Below are 25,231 nucleotides of genomic sequence, written 5' to 3' on the forward strand. Positions count from 1 at the left end.
AAGTCGTTGCCCATGCCGTTAAGTCGTCGGATCCAGGGGAGGGAGAACTAATAGCCAAATCCATAAATTTAAACCAGTCCACATGCAGAAGTCTAAAAAATGCACACCCGACACCTAAGAGGCCCTGCACAGATCCCGACAGCATATCAAAAAGGGCAAACTGGGCAGCTCTACTGCCCAGCTTCTCCACCCAACACACTCCCAAAGCCCACGAAGAGACCCCAAGATGCCAAGCAAGCAAACATCAGACCACCACACACAAACTGGTTCATCCACCCACCCAAAACTGCTTGGTTATATCAAGAAAGTATCGTAGATCAGTCAAGTATTCGCATTCTCCACCAATGGCAAGTTGACTCCCAACAGTCCAACCCATACCCTACCCTTTCAGGATAGCACCAGTACGTTTGCAGTGGCCCAAGTATGAGCCAATCCACCTACTGGGAGTTCTGCCCCCACTAATTTGGACTGACTCCCCACTCCAACCGTACTGGTGGGCTTCCGGACAAAAGCCAGGAGTCCCACCTCCAAAAACCAGCCCCCCCTTTGGATTCCGATGGGTTGATCCCCAGAGATGGTTCCGCCCTCAAGATAGCAATAGGAAAAATCCCATCACCAACTCTTAGGTCCAAACTATCTCGGGTGGCGACTCAACCACCACAACTCCCAAAATTAGCTTCAAATGCGAACCCCTTCCAAAAAACGATCCCTTCTCAGACTCACCTAAGCAGTAAAATTTTGCGAATGTGGAAATGTCCACACCATTTAAACCAAAAACTTCGAAGGATGATTCGTCAGGACCCAGGCACAAAGGCCAGGGTCCCTTAGCCCCTTACCTCGTCAAGGCGTCCTACTCGAGGGGATGCTAGAGTTGGGATTGATCAAGTTTGGAAGAATGTTTGTAGATGATTGTTCAAGGACTGCAAAGCCGTTGTCAGAATGGACAGGCTGTAAGAAGTGTATACTTGTGAGGTGGGATGAAAGGATGGTAAAAGCATTTGAGAAATTGAAAGAGGAAATGGTGAAGGAAGTGGAGTTGGCTTACCCTGACTATAGCACAGATGCCAGTAAGTTAGAAATGTATACGGATGCAAGTAGTGAATGGAATTGAAAGAAATAGTGTGATAACATATGTCAGTAAGGCATTTAGTTCAACACAGCAAAAATATTCTACCACTGAGAGGGAATAGGCTGCGCTGCAATTTTCTGTGAAAGCATTACAACTGTTTTTGTTTGGAGTGAGGTTTGTGGTGCGTACAGAACATCCACCTCTAGTGTATCTGCAAAAAATGAAAGGAGTGGATGCTAGATTTGCACGAACAGTAAAGGACTCGAGTGACTTTGATTTTGTGGTAGAATATATCCTAGGTAAAAGGAATGTGATTGTCGACATGATGTCTAGACTACCTGGGGAAATGAAAGGAGAAAATGAAAGAGTATCTGCTGAAAGGATTGGTAGTAGCACGTAAGAGTAAGGGGGGTGGTGCCTTGATGTTTGAAAGTGCAAGGTATGGACTGAATGATCTGACAGATGAAGGTTTGAAGGTGCAGGTGCCTGAACTGAGGGCAGAGGTGATTGAGGAAGTTTACAAGAGGCCTGGATGTTTGGGAGTGTCAACTGTGGAACGGTATCAGAAGAGTCTGAGAGCTATGATGAGCCCTGGAGTAGGCCCATTTCAGGAGATTTTGGTGGCGGTGAATAAAAAGTATAAGGTGACTGTGTCCTTACACATTGGGGGTGAGACACCTATAGTTTATCGGCATGAGGAAGTGAAAGAGAGGGAGCATGAGTTGCATCTGCAGTGTTTGGGTGGAGTACACTATAACTGGGTTGTAGAGAAAAGGTTATGAAAGGAAGTGTGAGGACGAAAACGGAGAACGTCGGAGTTGTTGGAAGTTACAAGGATTAGGATGTCTCAAAGACTTATTAGTCCATCCGAGGAGACATATGTGCTCACTTATATCTAGGAGCAGGTTTTACTATTCATTCACAGTGTTCTGATGTTTGTCTACCTTTCTTTTAAACCCTTCCACACTGTTGCTGTTTACAACTTCTGGTGGCAGTTTGTTTCATGTGTTACATATCTTGTATGTAAAGAAGTTCCCACAATGAGATGTGTTGTATCTCTTCAGTTCTAGTCTCCATCCATTATTTCTTGTCTGGTTTTTGCTTAATGTGAAGAGGTTACAGTCTACTTTTATTATGCCTTTCAGTATTTTGAATGTTTCTATTGGTTGTCCTTGCAATCGTCATGTTTCTATGCCACACATGTTCAAGCTCTCTAGTCATCTTTGTTAATCTATTTGCCTGATGGATGAAATTAATTTTATGGTTCTTGCTTGTACCCCTTCTAATCTATTTATGTCCTTTCTTAGTGTTGGTGACCAAAACTGCACTGCATATTCAAGACGAGGTCTACAGTAGCTACTGATGTGTAGAGCTGCAGCACTGTTTTCTTGTTTCTATAACTGAACTGCCTCTTTATGTATCCCACTAGTTTCTGTGCCTTCTTTTCAGCTTTTATGAAAACGTAAGAACAGAGATTTTCCTTCAGGGGATAAGGGAGTAGAACATTATGAAAGGGACGAAGAAATGATAATGAAAGAATTACTCTGAAGCAAGAGACAATTAGAAGAGCAGTTGAAAATAGAGGAAGAGATAAGGCAGAGGAGTGAGAAAATAGGGAGAGAAATCGAAGCTGGCAGATTGCAGAAACTAAAACACTTGGTCAGGCTGCCGTTCTTCCGTTCCTCCAGATACAACGCTAAATCCTAAAAGGTGTTGATCTCGACACACTTTCAGCAAAGAAAGTTCGACAGCAGTTAAAAGAAAAACTAGGTATTGATCTCTCCAGTAGGAAGAAGGATATTGATGAAATAATACTGGCTGATGTTGAGCGAGCTAACTCCCAATCTGAAGTAGTAGTCTCAGAGACCATAGTTGGGGGAAAACTGTAGTATTAAGATTGATGAATTAGGTTGGGGTTCTTTTGATATTTATAGGAAGATTGTATATTAAGATTGATGAATTAGGTCAAGATTCTTATTTGGTGGTCGTTATAGATTAAGATTTAAAAACCAGGTTAAGGTTCTTTTTTTATGGTCATTGTAGATTAAGATTGGTGAATTAGGTTAAGTTTCTTTTTGGTGGTCATTGTAGATTAAGACTGATGAATTAGGTCAAGGTTATTTTTTATGGTAGTTAGAAAAGTCCAAGTTTTATTTAGTAACCTCTAAATTTGTTCCCATCATCCTGTAACATGTGTCAAAGAAAAAGCCCCTACACCAGGAGGATGAAAAAAATCTATGCCTCATGTTCTCAACACTTGGGCATGGGTGGCCCTGTATCCACCCCTTGATCGTTGTAATGCTGCAGGGGGGATCAAGACCATCCCATTGCACCAGTGATGGAAGACCTTCCCCTTTCCTTGATTAACCCTAAGGGATGTGAGTCTGAGCGGGTTAAAGATGCCCGATGCAGCTTTCTCCGAAAAACCTTTCCTCCTGAGGAGCTGCTTGATAGCCCCCACCCATTAAGTTGGAGGGAGAATATCACCAGATTATACTGACTGTTGTGTTCTTGTTTCAGCAACATGGGAGTGAGGGGGAGTTCCTTCGGTACATCCACTAATAGATGGAGGAGATCCACATATTACTCTACTTGGGGCCACCTTGGTGCTACAAGGGTTATCTCTAGCACCCAAAGGACACAAACAGCCTGTTGATGACCTTCCTAAGCTGACTGAACAGGGGAAGGCGTACATGTCCATGTTGTCCTAGGGGTGCTGGAAGGCGTCCTACAGGATGACCCTTTGGTTCAATACTGGAGAACAATACAACAGGAGTTTGTTGTTCCTCACTGTGGCATATGGTGGGGCCCTCCCACAGGCTCAAATATTTGTTCACGAAAACCTGTTCTAGCAACCATTCGTGCCTACTATTTTGTCTGCCCTGTTTGACTGATCTGCCATAAAGTTGTTCTTTCCGGGGAGTTACCTGGCTGTTAGCAGAAGTCCCCAGGTTCCTGACCACTCGTGCAGCTCTACCACTAGCTTGTTCAGTTCGTGAAAGACTGTGCCACCATTTGTTCATGTATGCCACCAACTTGGAATTGTCGCTCATCACGACTGTGGCCTTACCCTGGAGCAGGTCCCGGAAGTGCTACAGCACCATCCAAACTGCTCGCATCTCTAGGACGCTGACAATGAGTTGCCCTTGTTCTGCAATCCAAGTCCCTGAAACACAAGTGCCATTCAAGTGAGCAACCCCTCCCCTTCAGGAAGCGTCTGAGTATACCAACATCACCTGAGGTGGCTTAGTTGCACTCCCTGCAGGTGGTTCCTTGGGTCTCTCCCATGGCCTTGGTCCAGAAACAAGTCTCTGGTGGCAGTTGACTAAATCTCATGAATAGCCCACTCTCGGATTTGCCCTATTACTCCCCTCCAAAAGCAATGAGATAGGCAAAGGAAGAGAGAACAGAGGACATAAAGGATGCCATCACCTCAGCATCACAGAAGCAAGGGACTAGATGGCAGTCTGCAGGATCCTCAGCCTATACCAAACATTGGGCACCTCACAGTATTCTCGGGGACCAAAAACACATCAAGGAGGAAAGTCCATAAAAATTAATACTAGGAAAGCATTCATGTTAGGCCAAAATACCATGGGCCACACTTAAAGCAAGGGAGGGAAGCACCTGAACACTCAAGCATCACATTATCATTCACTATGCACAAACAAGGATGCCATGTGATTCGCACTCTAACAAATGGGGAGAGCACTTCTCCTCCACAAGACAAAGGGTCAAAAAACCAAACCAGAAAAAAATGCACAGCACTAATGAAGGTGCTGAAGCTACACTATTCAGTCAACAACCTGACAATAACAGAAGTCACATAGGGGCACGCGCATCCTACATACAATAAGAAAAACAATACAACACAAAACTGAAGATGACTCAGGTCACATGTAACCATAGGCCTAACAACAGGTTTTTGTTTTTATTTTTAGAGATGATTCAGTAGCAGCTGAAGAGCACTAAGCATGAGTAATCCATATATAAAAGCCTAGGTTAGTGTTCGTACAAATAACATTTTGTTAAAATGGGAAGCAAGAATTAAAACACAGAAAAAGGTTGCCAAGAACAGACAACTGGAGATAAACTTCCTGTGAATGAAAAACTTCCTGTGAATGAAAAATCAAGCAATGTATAAATGGAAGGGCTATGCTCACAATACTATAACAAAATAAAAAGCCCATGACAGCGATAATAAAACGAATCCCACTTAAAAGTGCAGGACAAGCAATTCCCTAAGAAATTATGGAAATTACACACTAAGAAGCAATTATTCACAGTAACCCTTTGCAGCAGCCATGAAACCACCAGCTCAAAAGACAAAAAGCTTACAAAACACCATAGTATTCGCAATACACCATCAAGTATCATATGGAAGAAAGATGTCATGTAAATATATGAACGGATGCCACACAGCACAAAAAAATGCAGAGTCCAGGAAAGCCTGAAAAATATCTGCATACCATATCTGGGCTTGAACAGCGGGTCCTTTGTCTTTCAGTATTTAGCAAGTTGGTGCAACTACATAGCAACAGCACAATTATATTATTCATGAACAAATTAACAAGGACCAAGATTATTTCCATGTAGTAATACAAGATTTCTCACACAAAATCACATTTGTACCACATTCATCTACACAATCATCTGGCTACTTTCCAAAATACCTTTGTTTTCTTGTTACTCATTTTAAATTCCTTTCCCAATTCACAGTAATATCTTAATGCACACAGAGGCCATGTTCCAACATGTATACCATATGTGCATTTCCACAGGAATTAATGGTGCATGCAACAGTTGTATCTTTTGGCTCTTTCATTTTATCTGCACTGTTTTCATTTACCTTGAACATCAAAAAAGACCATTTATGTATTAGGGAATTGTAAAACTGTGATATGCTTATTTGGCTGTTGTATCATTTCCTTTATAAAGCCATTCTTTACTAACTCATCCATAATTATACATATTAGGAGTATTAAATTCTACAAATAACTGACAAATGAGGTAGTAAAAAAAAAGCTGTAAACTGGATGACCAAACTAAAGCTGAAAATATTGAAAATTGGAAACTAACACGTAGACACTCAGTGCACAAAGGAATGATCTGAGGGCTCACTCTTCAAGAATTTCTGTGTATATACAAAGAACATATTATTAATGAAATTGCAAAAAAGAAAAGAAATTCATTCATACCTGCTTAATAATATTATCATCCAAGAGAAGTTCCACCAACACCATTACAGCTTTGTTTTCTTTTATTTCAAGCCGCTCTGCTTCTGAAGCAATGTCTTTGAACAAGGATACCTCTGCACCAGGCTTCAGGAGGCCAGCATCTTTTTTAGCCTACAAATAAAACCATTACACTTGAGTTACAGTACACCATTCACTCATAATAAAAAGTTAACAAGACCAGCAGAGCTCTAACATAAGATTTTCAACAAAACTCATGGATTTTGATTGGAAATTGGCTAACAAACTACAAACCTTCTGGCAAAATTAAATTAAAACATTTATTTTTTCTGCACAAACACTATGGTCCTATTCAACAACATTTACAAAAGAAAATTATTTATGTGTTGCTGCTCTAGATTTCTCCACCATTTCTGGTTGTGAGCAGTTAATGAAACTGGCAACCATCTTGACTTCCACAGATGTTACAGGGATTGTATATTGTAGAGTACGTTTGCCAGCAGGTTCATTCATCTGATCATTGTTTTATTAAGGTTAATGTTGAGATGGATCAGGTTGTTCTTAATGTTAGCTTCTCAAGAATGGTATACTTGAAATTCCAGACCAATTGGGATGGTATTCACCGTGGTCTTATTGAGCTCAGGTGGAGCAATATTCATAAAATCCAAATACAGTGACCCCTCGCTACTTTGCGATTCGATTATCGCGAATTCACGACTTCGCAGAGTTTTTAATGTATATTAATGGAAAATATAGCGCGGATTTTCTGGAGAAAAATTACGATATATGAACACCCAAAATTTCTCATTAAATCCACTAAAATATTAATAATAAATAGTATTTCCTAGTCTAAGAACAACAAAACAAGTGTAAAATAGCAAAAAAAACAGATATTTGCACTTGTAACTCCTATGACAAAAAAAAAAAAAACCATCTGGAAAGTGATGCCTATAAATGGAGAGTGATGCCTATACAGTAAAGTACCGTGTGTTCCATTGTTGGGAAAACACAAAGCGTACCATCTCGGTGACTAAGTGCGTTGTAACACGGGCTATGATTGGTGCATGGGAGGAGGCGACAAATCACAGCTTCCGATTTCTAATCAGGCCTGTGATTGGTGCTTAGACTGATGCTCAGAACCTGCAGCATCTCCCCTTGTCTCTCTCTCGCGGCCACTTCGCTTCAAGCTTTCTCGCCGAACGGTTTTCTTTATGCTGTGCTGTGTGATTTTTTTTGTGGCTTTTGTTGAACTTTGTTCCAATTTTCAACCCCTGCAATGGCTCCCAAGCGTGCTGCTTGTTCCAAGGCTGGTACTGAGCCTAAACGCCATCGAAGAATGATGACGATCGCTGAAAAGGTGAAACTTCTCGATATGTTGAAGGAAAGGAGAAAGTTCGTGGCTGTAGCCCGCAATTTTGGCGTGAACGAATCCACCATTCGCTACATCTACAAGGACAAGGCGAAGATTAGGAAGACAGCTGCCATCACCTTTAACAAGTCAGCGAAAAGTGTGGTTATGGCTCGTAATAAAACTATCGTCCGTATGGGAGCTGCTTTGGCCGTGTGGATAGCCGACTGCCGAAAGAAACATAGCCTTGGATATGAACATTATCCAAACAAAGGCTAGGAGCCTGTACAAGACCTTCGCCACTAAGGAACCAGAGGACGACAGTGGCAAGCGTAAAGAAGCAGAAGATGAAGACGTAGAAGATCCGCAACCAGAGACATCCAATAATTCACCATGTAAGAAATTGCAATTTTCTCCTAGCAAAGGGTGGTTTGCAAAGTTTCAGAAACGTTACGGCCTAAAAAGCGCTTCCTTGCATGGTGAGGCTGCTTCGGCTGACACGGTCGCTGCTGAAACATATGTCAATGAAACCTTCAAGAAGATTATCTCTGAAGGTGAATATCAGCCCGGACAAGTTTTTAATATGGACGAGACGGGCTTGTTTTGGAAAAGAATGCCCTCACAAACTTTCCTGTTCAAAGAGGAAGCAAAAGCCTCTGGCTTTAAAGCATACAGGGATCGTGTGACCCTCGTGATGTGTGGCAATGCTGCGGGATTTTTATTAAAGCCAGGACTTATTTACAAGTCTAAAAACCCAAGGGCTTTAAAAAACAAAAACAAGAATCTGCTGCCCGTACATTGGATGCACAATCCAAAGGCCTGGATAACGAAGATGCTGACCTCCGACTGGTTCCACCAGTGTTTTATCCAGCAAGTGAAGGTGTATCTAGCAGAAAAGGGCATGCCATTCAAAGTCCTTCTCATTATGGATAATGCTGGTGGCCATGCTACTGATCTGTCGTATTCGGGGGTTCAGGTTGAGTTCCTACCGCCCAACACAACGTCACTTATTCAGCCAATGGACCAGGGAGTTATTAGGGCGTTCAAGGCCCTATACATGAGGAATGCCCTGGCAAACCTGGTTGCTTCCATGGATGCCGCCCAAGAAGACGACGATTTCAACTTGAAGGCATACTGGCAGCAGTACACAACTGCTACGTGCCTCCAAAATATCCACAAGGCATTGGAAGAAATGAAGCCTGCCACCATGCGCCAGCTGGAAGAAGTTGTGGCCCAAGGTTGTTTACTGACGACAAAGGATTTACACCTGCGAAATCAACACTCGGCAGTACAGAAAGCTGTGCAGTTGGCTGCGATCCTTGGAGGTGAGGGCTTTGCAGACATGACCACGGGTGGCGTTGGCGAACTTCTAGACTGCCACTCCCAGCCGCTAACTGGCGAAGACCTCGAAGAGTTGACAAGTCGGTCGGCGAAAAAGCAGCAAGCAGCACAGCAAGAAACAGAAGTTATTTCCCAAACTGGCTTGACTTTGGAACGGCTCGCCGGGCTCTGCAACCTAGCTAAGGAACTGCAAGAGTGGTCGCAGGAATGGGACAACAATATGGTTCAATCGGTTCAATTCTGCAACATGGTCGATGACGTCATGGCCCCCTACAAGACGCTCTTCAGACGGAAAAAGCAGCAGCGGCAGCAACTACCAATCACAACGTTTTTGCAGCCTCGCAAAACACAGCCAGTTCCTGCTGCTGCTACTGCGGTTACACCTTCGGAAACCGCGGAAGAAGTGGAAGAGGTGCCCCAGGAAATGGCACTGCCGTCTGAAGAGACGTAAAATACAATCATTGACTGCGCAGTAAAAGTCATCATCACCTTCATCGTCATCATTTTTACTGCGCAGCAAATTTATCACTATCTTCATTCAAGTTTTACTTCAACTTCTTTTGTGGTGAGTACAATAACAATCTTTATTTTTTTTTTAATCTTAAGTGTTACTGTACTGTATTACATGTAATGCAGTACAGTAACATGATACTGTATTGTATTACTGTATATATTATTACTGTATGTATACTGTATTCTTTAAAATTTAAAGCTTGCCAATCACGTCATATACTATAGCTACTTTACCACAGTAAATTAGCCCGTTATATGGTACTGTAAACTTACCTACTGAAGTCATATTGCTGAACAGTTGTCCCTATTATTAATAGAGTAAAGGGTGGGTTGTTAAGAGTACAGGGAGGGTTTTAAAAAGTCCAAATACTGTACACGTTAAATAAATAAATATGCTGTTCGTACTTCGCGGAATTTCAATTATCGCGGCCGGTCTTGGAACGTATATCCCGCAATAAACAAGGGGCCACTGTATTATTGTGTTTAAATGATCAACTCAAGACTATTATTGAGAGAAGAATACCTTCTTAAAACTCTTCAAGTTTCATCTTAAAGATCAGCCATGGTTTAAATGTGCATGTAAGCCTGCCTACGAAGAAAAACAAGAAGTTTATCATTTATGGAGGAACAATCAATCAGAATGTTTGTGGCATAATTTTACTGAGCTTAGAAGAAAAGGTCAGACTCTCTATGTCTATGAGAGCGCTTGTAATGAAGGTGTGTAGATCTTGCTTTCCAGTGGTGATGACCAAAAATGGTAATCTACCTTAGTCATCACTCTTTGGATTTGATTGAGGCATGCCTTCCCTTGTGGGAGCTCATGGAACTGCTGTAAACTGCTGTACACAAAAGGTAGAACATTTGGCTCAAGTCTTCGTGAGCAAACAGTAGGAGTCCATGGTGGTGCCTCAGTCATGCTTTCCACAGCCTAAGTTATGTTCAATGGCCTTCAGGTTTAAAGAAATCACAACAATGCTTCTGGGCCTTGACGATATGGCGGCACAGACCATGATGGGAGCTTTCCCATCTTTTTTAAAAACACTTTTGATTTTATTGCTATTATGATTACTGAAAATACTATTTTCATAAGACTAGTTGAACTTCACAAGTTTTCCTTCTGTCTATAGGAAGGGAAGGGAAACACTGCTGCATTAGCTAGGGACTAACTCACTCTCCTCACGCCCGTCGGAAACACTGCTGCATTAGCTAGGGACTAACTCACTCTCCTCACGCCCGTCTGAATATTGGTAGATTTCAATTAACCGTTGTATCTAAGGTTTTTGAGAAGCTGCTCTCTAGAAGCAGCATTACAGTTTGGGTTTCATAAAGGCCTTGGTACTTGTGATGCAGTCTCTAACCATCTTGCAGTGCTCTAGATGAGGGTGCAGAGACAAGCATGGTAAGTCTAGATTTGTGGTCTTTGACCATGTGAATCATGAAGCACTTCTCTACAAGCTAAGATAACTGGGACTCTGTGATCTTTTATACTTCAAATTAATTTTTGACAGGAAGAACCTAAAGAGTGGCATTAGAAATGTCATTGCAGGTATTCCTCAAAATTGGACCTTTGCTGTTTATCATCAAACTAGAGACATATGGTAAGGTCTGGAAAAGACACTGAAGCCACTCTTCTAGCTGTTATTCCTTCTCCATACCTTAGGTCTCTGGTTGCAGATTCCTTGAATAGAGATCTAGCATATATTCATTAGTATTAAGCTCTGGAGCATGGAGGTTAACCTTTCAAAAACTCAAAGTATGATACAGTAGTTAGTTGACACAGGACACTATTGCCTTAGCATCTTGATTTACATTTAAATAGCAATGACTCACAAGATTTCAGGTGTAGCTTTTTATAAAAAAAAATGTGCTTTTGAGAAGCATATACATAATATTGCTTCCTGTTTCTCAAAAAGAAATGTTTTATGATGAAGTTGTTGTATCTAACTGTGTTAACTCTTTCCTTCTTCCTTGTTTGGAATACTGTTTTCCAGTGTGGTCTTCAGGTGTTGACTCACCTCAAAATCTTAGTTATAACATCAGTCAAGTTTATTTTACCGACACTTAATGTTGACTTATGGCTCTGACATAACAGAGTTCATTATGCTTGTTGCACAAAATATACTACAATTCCAAACATCCTCTGTGCTCATCTTTACCTGGTCTAGCTGCTTTTGCTTCCAATAATATGCAGGCTGCTACTCCAAACAGTGCCATTTTATAGCATTAGGTTTGATGCTACTCAGTTTGATACGTTTTTATCTTGGCCACAACTACAGTGAATAGTTTGCTTGGTGCAGTTGTGGTATCTTCTGATCTCCAAATGTTAAGTGAGGAACTTCCCTCATATTTATTTATAACCTTTTCCTACAACTTGTCTCTCTCCCTCCCCGCAGGCTGATTTCCCTTTGGGGCCCTCTTAGATTTATAGTCTGTCGACTCTGTCCACAAGGACTGGACACTTTGACATCCCATCTGTATATTATGAAGTGACTCCTTAACATACATAAGGATCAGATGCCTAAACCCTTATATAAGGTGGACCTTTACTCAAGTCATAGACTAAAACATTTTTCCTCTGATGTAAAAGTAGTGAGGGCCAAGTGGAAGAGTGGTGTTAGATGATAAGAAAGAAAGATTTTTTCCCCATGGTAGAAATTTCTGTTTATCTTATAAGGATAAACAAGTGGAGCTATGGCAATCAGCTCTATTTTTGTTAAGCTACACTTTACAAAATGTTTAGAAGCAATTCATTTTGCATACAGTATACCTGAAACTGAATAAAAATATTTACGGAATAAACACAATATACTGATTAGGATACGTGATTAACTACTTTATATGGAACTGCGGTATGCCATTATTATTGTTGTTGTTGTCTACCACAGTCATCCTATTCGACTGGGTGGTTTTTATACTGTGGGGTTCCATCACTTTTCTCACTGTGTGCGCTGTTTATATTAGCAAACTTTTCTGCACGAGTCCTGGAGCTACTTCAACATCTAGTTTTTCCAGATTCCTTTTCAGGGATCTTGGGATCATGCTTAGTGTTCCTATGATTATGGGTACAATTTCCACTAGCATATTCCATTTCTTTCTTATTTCGAATTTCAGGTCTTGATATTTATCAATTTTTTTCTCTTTCTTTCTCAGCTACTCTGGTGTCCCATGGTACTGCAACACCAATCAATGAGTGACACTTTCTTCTTGATTGTGTCAATGTCACGTCTGGTCCATTAGCACTTTCACCCTATCTGTTCTGATACCATAATATCCGAGGATCTTTGCCTGATTGTTTTCTATCACTCCCTCAGATTGGTGTTCATACCACTTATTACTGCAAGCTAGCCGGTGTTTCTTGCACAAGCTCCAGTGGAGGGCTTTTGCTACTGAATTACAGTAAAACCCCCATATTCACAGGTAATGCGTACCACACCCCCCCCCCAACCAATAGCTAAAATCTGTGAATACTTAGAACCCTTCTAAAAACACTTAGAACTGCCTATTTTGATAAAACGCAAAATCTAAAAATACTTATGATGGTGTTAGGTTCCAAAAAAACCATCATTTGTTGGAAAAAATGTATCTCGAATACTGTATAGCCTAGCCTACACTAGGGTATTCAGTAACATGTATACAGATATGGTAGCCTAGCCTACGCTATAAAGTATACTCTACAGATACACAGTAAAGTAATTATTAATACAGGTAGTGCTCGAGTTACAATAATTCGACTTACGATAATTCGCTTTTACGATGGGGTTAGCAATTGATATCGATGCAACAATATTTTGAAAATACATATTTTCAAATTTTGCAGGCGACTGGCGCAGGCAACAACGTACAATCAGGCAGCGTACGGTGTACAATACGTTGGCCCGAGAGGCTGGAATAGGTACATTAATTCAATGAGCCAACCTCACTTGCTCTTGTTGTGTTGGAAGTTAAAATGGGTCAGTGTTCGTTTGCAATTTTTGTGTGTTTGTAAATACAGGTAGTGCACGAGTGACGATAATTCGAGTTTACGATGGAGTTAGCAATTAATACCGGTACGACAATATTTAGAAAATATTTTTTTTAAATTTCAAGCGGGCACAGGCAACAGTGTACAGTTAAAAAAGTAAGAGAATGATAAAATGCGTACAGCCATAAATAACCAAACGGGAAACTGTTGTTTTGCTAATAACCGAATCGGATAAAAACTGTTTTGCTTGTATTTCAACCATCATATGGTTAAACAATTACCGTCGTTATGTTAAAAATGACGTTTAGTACTGATATATTTTTACACTATACCCTCATCTGCTTTGGAGAAAAGATCGGCAAGGAAATATACTGCTACAGTAAATTTAAGCTGCAAGTTGTAGTTGAAGCAGAGAAAAGAATGTTCAAGCTGCTAATGACTATAAATTATCGTGCATTGGCAACATGGATGAAACTCGACCGCAAATAAAATTGGAAAGTATTTTAATCAAAACTACTGGGCATGAAAGAACACATATTACTGCTGTTTTCACGCCAATAAAAGATAAATACGAAAAGCTCGTAGTATGATGATGAAATCAAGAGAAAATAGCGACCGGAATCTTGATTTGTTTTTCACACAAAAACGTCCCCAAACGGCCAGCTGCCAACGTTATCTATTAACGAAAAAAATAGCTAAATTAATTTCACGAGACAAATTTAAGTTATATTTCGACTTAAAAACACTTCGCATAATGAAAAATAAATAAAGTATCTAGAGATTCATTTACGCTAACTAGAAGCAAGAAATGCCCTCTGAACCGAGTTAAATGCGGCGAAATAGACCGCGTGATCGATTCCCAAACCAAAACATTTGATCGCTATGATCGGAATTTATAATGCAAAAACAATATAAGAATATTTACAATTGGATACAGTGTAGTAAAGCATAACTTTTTAAAAGATCCATGGAAAAGATGCACATTTGTTATTTTGATGATTGTATAATACGTTATGTGGAAATAGAATACAGTATAATGTAGGCTAGGCTACCGTATATGATATACGAAAGTGCAGGCTAGGCCTTGTTTGTTATTCAATTTCTCTTTATACTGACTTATCATGTCAATCTGCATTGAACCTGCAGAATTAGCTGACACTAATAATTACTATACCATACATGTATAAAGTATACTGTGTAGTGTAGGCTAGGCTACCATATATGTATAGATGGTACTGATTACCCTATGGTAGGCTAGGCCATATTCGAATTATGATTTTTTCAACAAACGATGAGTTTTTTGGAACCTAACCCCATCGTAAGTAGGGGAATACCTGTATATCAGCTAATTCTGGAGGTTCATGCAGAGTGACTTATGACACTTCAATACAAAGAGAAATTGCCTTGCCTACATTATACTGTACTCTATATTCACATAATATCGTATTATACAAACATCAACATAGCGAATATGCATCTTTCCATGAGTCTATTAAAATGTTATGCTTTAATTCATATATTAACTGCAATCATAGCAATCGATGTTTTGGTTTGGAAATTGATTACGCAGTAAATTTATTTTGCCATGTTTAACTCAGTTCAGAGCACTTTTCTTGCTTCTAGTTAACGTAAATGAATCTCTAGATACTTTACTTATATGGAGCAAGGTTATTTTTTGTTATATGAAGTGTTTTCAAGTCGAAATATAACATACATCTCGTTGTGAAATTAATTTAGCTATTTTTTCGTTAATAGATGCCGTTGGCCATTTGGGGGCATGTTTGTTTTGTGTAAAAAAAAATCAAGATTCCATTCGCTATTTTCACTTGGTTTCATCATAATAAGAGCTTTATGTATTTATCGTTTATCAGCGTAAAAATAGCAGAAATGCGTTCTTTCATGCCCAGTAGTTCTCATTAAAATACTCTCTCCAAATTTAATTACGGTCGAGTTTCATCCATGTTGCCAATGCACGAAAATTTATAGTCATTAGCAGCTTGAACATTGTTTTCTCAGCTTCAGCTACAACTCGCAGCTTAAACTTACCGGTATATTTCCTTGCCAATCTTTTATCCATAGCAAATAAGGGTATGATGTGAAAATATATCAGTCCTATTCTACTTCATTTGTACTATAACTACGGTAATTGTTTATTACCATACGATGGTTGAAATACTGTACAAGCAAAATGGTTGTTGTTATCCAATTCGGTTATAAGCAAAACAACAGTTTCTCGTTCGGTTGTTTATGGCTGTACGCATTTACGCAAGTATACTGTTACTAACAATACTTTTATCATTCTCTTTTACCTTTTTAACTAGAAGATAGGATAAAGACATGGAGGAAAAGAAAGTGGTCTATTGTAATTTGGTCTCTTGCTGCCTGATTGTACGCTGCTGCCTGCGCCTGCGGTTATTTTAAACATATTTTCTAAATATTGTTGTACCAGTATTAATTGCTTGCCCCATCAAATTATCATAAAGTGAATTATCGTACTACCTGGGTACCTGAGTATTTTAATAGTTTTATCACAAAAAGTGCACTTAGTCATGAAAATGACATGTAAATACAGTAATTAGTGAATATTTCTTAGTGAAAAATACCGCAAATGGGCAAATTTTCAGCAAATAATGCGTATATATATTCCATAGAGAAATCTGCGAACAGGCGAGTCTGCAAATCGTGAGACCACGAATACGGGGGCATTACTGTATGCCTCTTTTTGTACTGGTTCTGTGCAAGTGCCGGATATTCGCTTGCTATACGGTTTATGGTCTCATCTTTCATATTGCACTTCCTTCATATGGGTGAGATGTTATTTCCACTTATTGTTCTTTGGACATATCTGGTTCTTAGGACACGATCTTGTGCTGCTGCTAGCATTCCTTCTGTTTCCTTCTTGAGTTCTCCCCTCTGTAGCAACTGCCATATTTCATGGCTGGCCAGTTCTTTTGTCTGTCTCGTACTGTCTATGCATTGGTTTGTTGTCCCATTCCTCTGTTACTGTTTTTCATTCTCCTGTCTCTGTATATTTCTGGGTCTTCGTCTACTTTTATCAGTCTTTCTTCCCATGCATTCCTTAGCCACTTGTCTTAATTGGTTTTCAGATATTGCCCCAGTGCTCTGCTCTCCATGTTGACGCAGTCCTCTATGCTTAGTAGCCCTCTCCCCCCTTCCTTTCGTGTTATGTATAGTCTGTCTGTATCTGCTCTTGGGTGTAATGCTTTGTATATTGTCATATGTTTTCTAGTTTTCTGCTCTATGCTGCGGAGTTCAGCCTTCGTCCACTACACTACTCCTGCGCTGTGTCTGATTACTGGTACTGCCCATGTTTTATGGCTTTCATCATGTTTCCACCTCAAGTCTCTGCATATATTTTCTTGATCATGTCCTTCACCTCATGGTGTTTTATATCTTCTTCTATTATTCCCAGGTATTTGTATCCTGTCTCATCTGTGTGTTTGATGCTATTCCCGTCTGGTAGCTTTATCCCTTCAGTCCTTGTTACTTTGCCTTTTAGTATGTTGACCAAAGCACATTTTTCTATTCCAAACTCCATCTTGATGTCCCCAGACACAATTCTTACAGTCTGGATTAGGGTATCTATACCCTTGATGCTCTTACCATACAGCTTGATGTCCTCCACAAACATCAGATGGTTAATTTTGTTGCCTCCTTTCTTGAGTTGGTACCCAGCATCTATCTTCTGCAGTACTTTTGTCATGGGATTCATGGCTACTACAAAGAGTACTGGGGACAGTGAGTTGCCTTGAAAGATCCTTCTCCTGATGTTAACCTCTGCTAGTCTTATCCCAGAGCTTTTAAGTACTGTATTCCAGTTGAGCATTGTATTTTTGAGGAAGCTGATGGTGTTTTCCTCTGCCCCATATATTTTCAAGCATTCTATTAGCCACGTGTACGGTATCATATTGACGGTTTTCTTGTAGTCAATCCATGCCATGCTTAGGTTGGTTCTCCTTCTCTTACCATTCTTCATTACTATTTTGTCTATTAGGAGCTAGTCTTTTGTGGCCCTAACTTCCTTCAGCAACCTTTCTGTTGGTGGGGGATGGTGTTTGTATCATCTAGGTAATTGTACAGCCTTTCACTGATGATACCTGTTAGTAACTTCCACATTATTGGTAGTAAGGTGATAGGCCTGTAGTTACTTGCTATATTTCCCTTGTTCTTGTCTTTCTGTACTAGGGATGTTCTCCTAGTGGTCATCCATTTGGGCACATGGTGGTTTGTGATACAATGCTGGAGTTGTTCTGCTATTCATGGGTGTAGGGCCAGGAAGTTTTTGAGCCAGTATCCAAGGAATTCATCGGGACCTGGGGCTTTCCAGTTGGGCATTTTCTTTAGTTGGTGTCTGACTGTGTCTGTTGTGATCTTCTGCCTTGATTTCCTGGAGCCATGTTGCATGTTTCTTGTGTTACTGGATTGCTCCATATGTTTTCCCAGAGTCTCTTACTTGGTTCGGCTTAAGGAATTTCCTGGTGGTTGTCTTCCCCTCTTACTTGGCTGTATAGTCTTTTCTGGTTGGTTCCTAGAAGCTTGTTCTGTTGGTATCCTTTATTCCTCTTCATGCACCACTGGATCTTATGTGCTTTGGCTTTAAGCCTGTTTTATATCTTCTATTGTGTAGTTTAGTCCCTTCTCCTGTACTTTGTATTTCTCATTCAGTTTGTCTCTTGTTTTCTTGCTTTTTAGCCTCATTTCTGTCATCTCTTTCAGTTTACTCAAATCAGATCTCATCGCCATGACTTGTTTTTCCAGGTGCCTTTTCCAAGGCAGTTGCAGTTTTGGTTTCTTTTGGGCTGGTTGTGGTGGTGGTGTTGGTGTTTGTAACCCCATGAGTTCTACTACTAGTCTTGCTCCTGCATATGCCAGGTTATATGTTTCTGTGATACTGGTGTTGTGGATTAGTCTCATCATTTCATTAACTTCACTTGTTTTTTCCCATAGTTTCTTTGTGTTGTAGGCTTTTATGAAAGGGATCTTTGTTCTTTCTGCATCTGGCTTCATCCATTCTCTCATTTTTTCCACCAATTCCAACCACTCTCTTTTATTTTCGGTGTTTCCTTGTGTGTCATTGTTTGGTAGCTCATCATTCCTGTCGATTTCTGTGTCATTGTCTCTTAGTTTGTCTTCTTGTCCTTCGTTACTGGGTGTTATTTCTCTTTCCAGTTCCTCTCTTTCTGTTGTGGAGAGCCAGTTCTTTTTCTGCCAGCCTCTGTTCTGTTAGAGGGGTATTACTTCTTTCATTCCAAATGTTGACCAGTCTCCTTCTGTACAGGTACTGCCCTACTTACAACGGGGTTAGGTTCCACAAAACCCATTGTTTGTTGAAAAAATCTTATCTCGAATATGGCCTAGCCTACACTAAGGTAATCAGTACTATCTATACATATATGGTAGCCTAGGCTACACTACACAGCATACTCTAAACATATACAGTATACTAATTATTGGTGTCAGCTAATTCTGCAGGTTCAATGCAGACTGACTTATGATAATTCAGTATAAAGAGAAACTGAATATCAAACAAGGCTTAGCCTACACTTTGGTATATCATATACGGTAGCCTAGCCTACATTATACTGTACTCTAGTTTCACATATTAACACTGTACTATACAAACATCAAAATAACAAATGTGCATCGTTTCCATGGATCTTTTAAAACATTATGCTTTACTACACTGCATCCAATTGTATATATTCTCATATTGCTTTTGCATTATAAATTGCGATCATAACGATCTAATGTTTTGGATTGGGAATCCATCACGCGGCCTTTATTTCGCCTTATTTAACCCTTAAACGCCTGTTGGACGTTTTAAACGTCGTCAAAATTGTCTGTCGAATGCCGAGTGGACGTTGCAAACGTTGACTGAAAATGCTTTTTTTAAATATTCGCGGAAAAATAATTATAGGCCTAGTTTATGGAAGATTTCAAATCACGCGCCTTGGCGGATGCTGGGAGTTCACGGATCCAGGTGTTGTGTTGTTTTTGAACATCACCCAGACGCGCGATGCGCCGAATTCCCTCCTACTCACGCCAGATAGCATCAGCGTCGGACCTTCGGGGAGCGATATTTTGACGCAGAGCGTGTTTAATTATAACTTTGGAGTGTTTGCGTTATTTGCAACAGGATGTTTGTAGATATGTCACAAAGGCGTCAGGACCGTGAAAGGCACATACTGCCTGTCGGAAGTGAGCATGTGGCGAGTTTTAGACTGGGATGCTGGAGAAGGACCCAGCAACCAAAGTGAATTTTAACATTGTCAACTTTGATTCGACCAAAAGATAGAAAAATGCATCCGTAAGTTTAATTATTACATTCGAGTGACAATCAATCATTTACCTTCATTTTGCAACAAACGGAAAGTCTCTAGCACAATATTTAGAATTTTGGTGAATTTTGAAAAAAAAAAACAATCCTCTGCTCCGACGCTCAACTCCGCTGAAAATCCTGTCATTTCTTGTGTCAGCTTGCCGTAATTTTTTCGCTGTTTCATATTATTTGTTACATAAAGTGTTATACATCAAAATGTGCGCAATTTCATGTAGAATACAACAAAAAATTATCATTCCTTTAGCTCTTCACAGTGTTTTAATATTTACATTGAAATCATGATAACTGACAAAAATTTAACATTCAGTCAACTTTGACTCGACCGAAATGATCGAAAAACATCCGTAAGCCATAATTATTACATTTGAGTAACAATCAATCATTTACCTTCATTTTGCAACAAACGGAAAGTCTCTAGCACAATATTTAGAATTTTGGTGAATTTTTGAAAAAATTTTCCTCCGCTCCGCACATTCCGCTGAAAATCCTGTCATTTCTTGCGTCAGCTTGCCGTAATTTTTTCGATATTATTCGTTACATAAAGTGTTATACATCAAAATGTGCAATTTCATGTAGAATACAACAAAAATATGTCATTCCTTTAGCTCTTCACAGTTTTTAATACTTACATCGAAAATCACGATAATTGACAAAATTTTAACATTCAGTCAACTTTGATTCGACCAAAATGATCCCATCCGTAAACCTCATAATTATTACATGCGAGTAACAATCAATCATTTACCTTCATTTTGCAACAAACAGAAAGTCTCTAGCACATTATTTAGATTTTGGGTGAATTTTGAAAAAAAAAAAAATTTCCTTAAAACTCCAATAATGTAGCAAAACTCCGCTGAAAATCCCGTCATTTCTTGCGTCAAATTTTTTTTTTCAAACTTCATTCATATTATTCGTTAATACATCAAAATGTGCGCAATTTCACAACAAAAATATGTCATTCCTTTAGCTCTTCACAGTTTTTAATATTTTCGAAATCACGATAACTGACAAAATTGTAACATTCGGTCAACTTTGATTCGACCGAAATGATCGAAAAACGATCCGTAAACCATAATTATTACATTCGAGTAACAATCAATCATTTACCTTCAAGTTGCAAAAAGCGTTAAGTCTCTAGCACATTATTTAGATTTTTGGTGAATTTAAAAAAATTTCCTTCGCTCCGTGCCGCATACTCAGCTGAAAATCCTGTCATTTCTTGCGTCAGCTTTGCCGTAATTTTTTCACGTTTCATATTATTCATTACATAAAGTGTTATACATCAAAATATGCGCAATTTCATGTAGAATACAACAACAAATATGTCATTCCTTTAGCTCTTCACAGTTTTTAATATTTTCGCCAAAATCACGATAACTGACAAAATTTTAACACTCGGTCAACTTTGACTCGACCGAAATGATCGAAAAATGCATCCGTAAGCCATAATTATTACATTCGAGTAACAATCAATCATTTACCTTCATTTTGCAACAAACGGAAAGTCTCTAGCACAATATGTAGATTTTTGGTGAATTTTTGAAAAAAAAATTTTTCCTTAAAAACGGCGTGCGCGACTCGCTGAAAATCCTGTCATTTCTTGCGCTCAGCTTGCGTAATTTTTTTTGCCGTTTCATATTATTCGTTACATAAAGTGTTATACATCAAAATGTGTGCAATTTCATGTACAATACAACAAAAAATATATCATTCCTTTAGCTCTTCAGTTTTTTTTATATTTACATCGAAATAACGATAAACAGAAAAAATCAACCTTCGGTCAACTTTAACTCGATCGAAATGGTTCAAAAATGCAATTGTAAGTAAAAAACTTACAGCCTAGTAATATTCAATCAATTTCCTTCATTTTGGCACAATTGGAAAGTTTCTAGCACAATATTTTGATTTTTGGTGAATTTTTGAAAAAACTTTTTTTAAATCCGCATCGCGTTACGAATTCATGCATCATTTTGTGATAATATTTTCTCTGTGTTGCTTTAATCGTTTTACAATCTGTTATATACCAAAATCATCGCAATTTAGTGTACAATACAACTAAAAAAATTAACTCATTAGCTTCAACCGTTTTCCTTACAGCGCAATTTGTATACAATTATATACTTAAGTTTTTTTTTTCGCAGTCATATATTTCAATATTTATATATGATATTTTTTTTTATTTCTGATGGTTGCATACTAAACTTCGGGCAATGAGAAAAAAAGGAGCCAAAAATGAACTCTTAATCTTGAAAACTAAGCGCACTGTGATTTTTGAAAAAACTTTTTTCCGCTTCGCGCTACCTCTCGGAGGCCGCGGCATACGGGAGATGTTTTTGAAAATAGGGCTTCGGCGTTAAAGGGTTAACTTGGTTCAGAGCGCTGTTCTTGCTTCTAATAAGTGTAAATACTTTATTTATAAGGGACAAGGATATTTTTCATTACACGAAGTGTTTTCATGTCTAAATATAACTTGAATATGTCTCGTTGTGAAATTAATTTAGCTATTTTTTCGTTAATAGAAGACATTGGCGGCTGGCCGTTTGGGGGCATGTTTGTTTTGTGTACATGAATCAAGATTCCGTTCACTATTTTCTCTTGATTTCATCATCATACTACAAGCTTACGTATTTATCTTTTATCTGCATGAAAACAGCAGTAATATGTTCTTTCATGTCCAGTAGTTTTGATTAAAATATTTTCTCTCCAATTTTATTTACAGGTCGAGTTTCATCCATGTTGCCGATGTACAATAATTTATAGTCATTAGCAGCTTGAACATTGTTTTCTCAGCTTCAGCTACAACTTGCAGCTTAAATTTACTGTAGCAGTATATTTCCTTGCCAATCTTTTCTCCAAACTGGATAAGGGTATAATGTAAAAATATATCAGTCCTATTGTCCTTAATGTCATTTTTAACATAACTACAGTAATTATCTAACCATACGATGGTTGAAATACACGCAAAACAGTTGTTATCCGATTTGGTTATTAGCAAAACAACAGTTTCTCGTTCGGCTGTTTATGGCTGTACACATTTTCACAAGAGTATAAGGTTACTAACTACACTTTTATCATTCTCTTACTTTTTTAACTATAAGATGGAATAAAGAGATGGAGGAAAAGAAGGTGGTCTATTGTAAGTTGGTCTCTCTTGCTGCCTGATTGTACACTGTTGCCTGCAACCGCACGAAATTTAAAAACATTTTCTAAATATTGTCGTATCAGTATTAATTGCTAACCCCATCATAAACTCAAACTATCATAAGACGAATTATCGTAACTCGAGCACTACCTATATCTTCTTTCTGTCGGGTTGCTTCTGATGCAGCATCTACTGTACATATTTCCTTTTTTTTTTTCTCCTGTCCATTTCTTCTTCTGGTTTGCCTCTGTACCTCCAGTCTCCGCTTGTTGTTGTTCAGCAGATGAAAACTATTCATACTGAACACGCCCAAAGGGGCCACTGACATGAAATTCAAGCTTCCAAAGAATATGGTGTTCATTAGGAAGTAAGAGGAGGTAAAGGGAAATACAGAAAGAGGAGATACCACTTATTAAAAAAGAAATAAATTAAAGATAAATAAAGTATGTATCAAAACTTTAGTCCGAACATCAGGTTGAGTAATTAAATATATATTTTTGAAGGAACCAAAAGTGCAAGAAAAAAATTCTGTCAAATCATTAGGCCGCTTTCTGAGAGTAGCTAAGGGGGAGGAGCTTATGACTCGCTAAAAGAAAGCAGACAAGTAAGGTTTTGGCTGGCGATCTAGGTGCCAACATTGAATTTTTTGCTCCATGCTCCCGTCATTTTGGCCTCATAGGTCACATCCTGGGACCCTGTGACCTTACTATGGGGAAATTTAAATCTGAATGAATACAGATCATAAGCACAGATAACTGTGCATTAAAGGAATCAGGTCTTAAAAGAAGGAAATCACTAATGTCAGGTGGGTGTGAAAGATCTGTTAGAATACAATTGCCATAGTTTCACCAGGGTGGAAGTGACAAATATGCAAGTAAAACGCTCTGGGAGGCCTAAAGAAGACTTCTAATCGAAGAATGACTATTTTAAAGCGTCAATTAGAGATTATTCCAAGCATGACATCAAGGAAATTGAAGGAATCAAACCTACAACTGCTTGGTGATGTTTCAGTTTGGACCGTCAATCGAGATCAATGAACTTGGATACACAAGCCACCATCCACAGAAAAGCCAATTTTGACCAAGTTACAGAGGATAAAAGAGTCAAATTTGCTCTAAACAGCATTTGGGATGAGTCTCAATGGCTAAGCCTGCTTTAAATCAGATGAATTTTTTACGGTCACTTGTAATAGAGGCCGTAATGTTTTTCAAGCAAGAGGTCCCAAGGTGCGACCCTCTTGACCCTAGGTACCTTCTGAAAGGACTGTCAAACACCCTGATTCTCTCATGGTTTGGGGAGCTTTTAACTGGTCATGGTGTAGCCAAGCTTCATGTCTTTAAAAAGAATGAAAAGTTAACCAGTATAATTATTTGGAGCTGATGTGTGACATTTTGCCTGATGCATTTGAGGATCTTGGTGCCACATGTTTTCACAGGATTGCGCCAGAGGCTCACACACTAAATCTGTCATTCAGTGGCTTCAGGATTAGAAGTTCCCTTCATCAATGATTGGCCTGGTAATTCAGCCTGACATTAGCCAATAGAAAACTTATGGGAGATCGTGAACAGGGATCTACAAGACAAAGATGTGTCATCTGTTCCAAAGCTGGAGGCAGAAATCCAGGGGCATCTTGGAACAACATACAAGGAAATGCTTCATAATTTGGCCTTGTCTGTACCAAAATGACTGAAGGAGGTGATTAAACGAAAATTGTCCTACTAAATATTAGTGAATACTAATAAAGGTAATTTAGACTTAGAATTGTGTTGTTATTAGCCTATTTGTAGTTTAGTTATGTTGACATGTTTTGAGTTGAGTGAGGGCGGACTAAAGTTTTGTCGAGTACTGTAAAAATGTATCAAAATGCAAAAAAGAACATCATCAGGATAGTAATGCATAATGCATTGCATTTTTGCTTGCCCTTCTGAAGATCCAATTGCAAGATATCCTCTGGGAGGCTCTTCTAAAGTCCAAAGGTGTGAGAAATAAAGGACCTCTGAAACTAAGAAGTTCAACAATGAGGCACATTTACTGCATATTGGTGCTGCTGTTCAGCAAATCTGGTTGCTCTCAGCAGAAACAGGGGATCTGGGATAAATCGTGAATGTGAAAGATCTCTGTTGAAATACAACGTATGAAAAAGTAACATAAATCGTGAATGTGAAAGATTTCTGTTGAAATACAACTTATGAAAAAGTGACAAATCGTGAATGTGAAAGATCTCTGTTGAAATACAACTTATGAAAAAGTGACAAAGAGACCATCTGTCGGCAGTCCAAGTCATAGCTATTACTGTATTAG

At 39.0% G+C, this 25,231-nt stretch overlaps 1 protein-coding gene across 9 annotated transcripts in view; it reads right to left on the reverse strand.

The window, feature by feature from the left end:
• Positions 1 to 25,231, reverse strand: part of eIF5 (eukaryotic translation initiation factor 5) — a 228,662-nt gene that overhangs the window by 27,515 nt on the left and 175,916 nt on the right. For all 9 annotated transcript variants that reach the window (XM_067081265.1, XM_067081260.1, XM_067081259.1 and 6 more), the window contains one exon: positions 6,268 to 6,417. In XM_067081265.1, the coding sequence (XP_066937366.1) occupies positions 6,268 to 6,417 (150 nt within the window). The remainder of the gene's footprint in view (positions 1 to 6,267; positions 6,418 to 25,231) is intronic.

This window comes from Macrobrachium rosenbergii, chromosome 37 (assembly GCF_040412425.1).
Source record: "Macrobrachium rosenbergii isolate ZJJX-2024 chromosome 37, ASM4041242v1, whole genome shotgun sequence".
NCBI lineage: Eukaryota > Metazoa > Arthropoda > Malacostraca > Decapoda > Palaemonidae > Macrobrachium > Macrobrachium rosenbergii.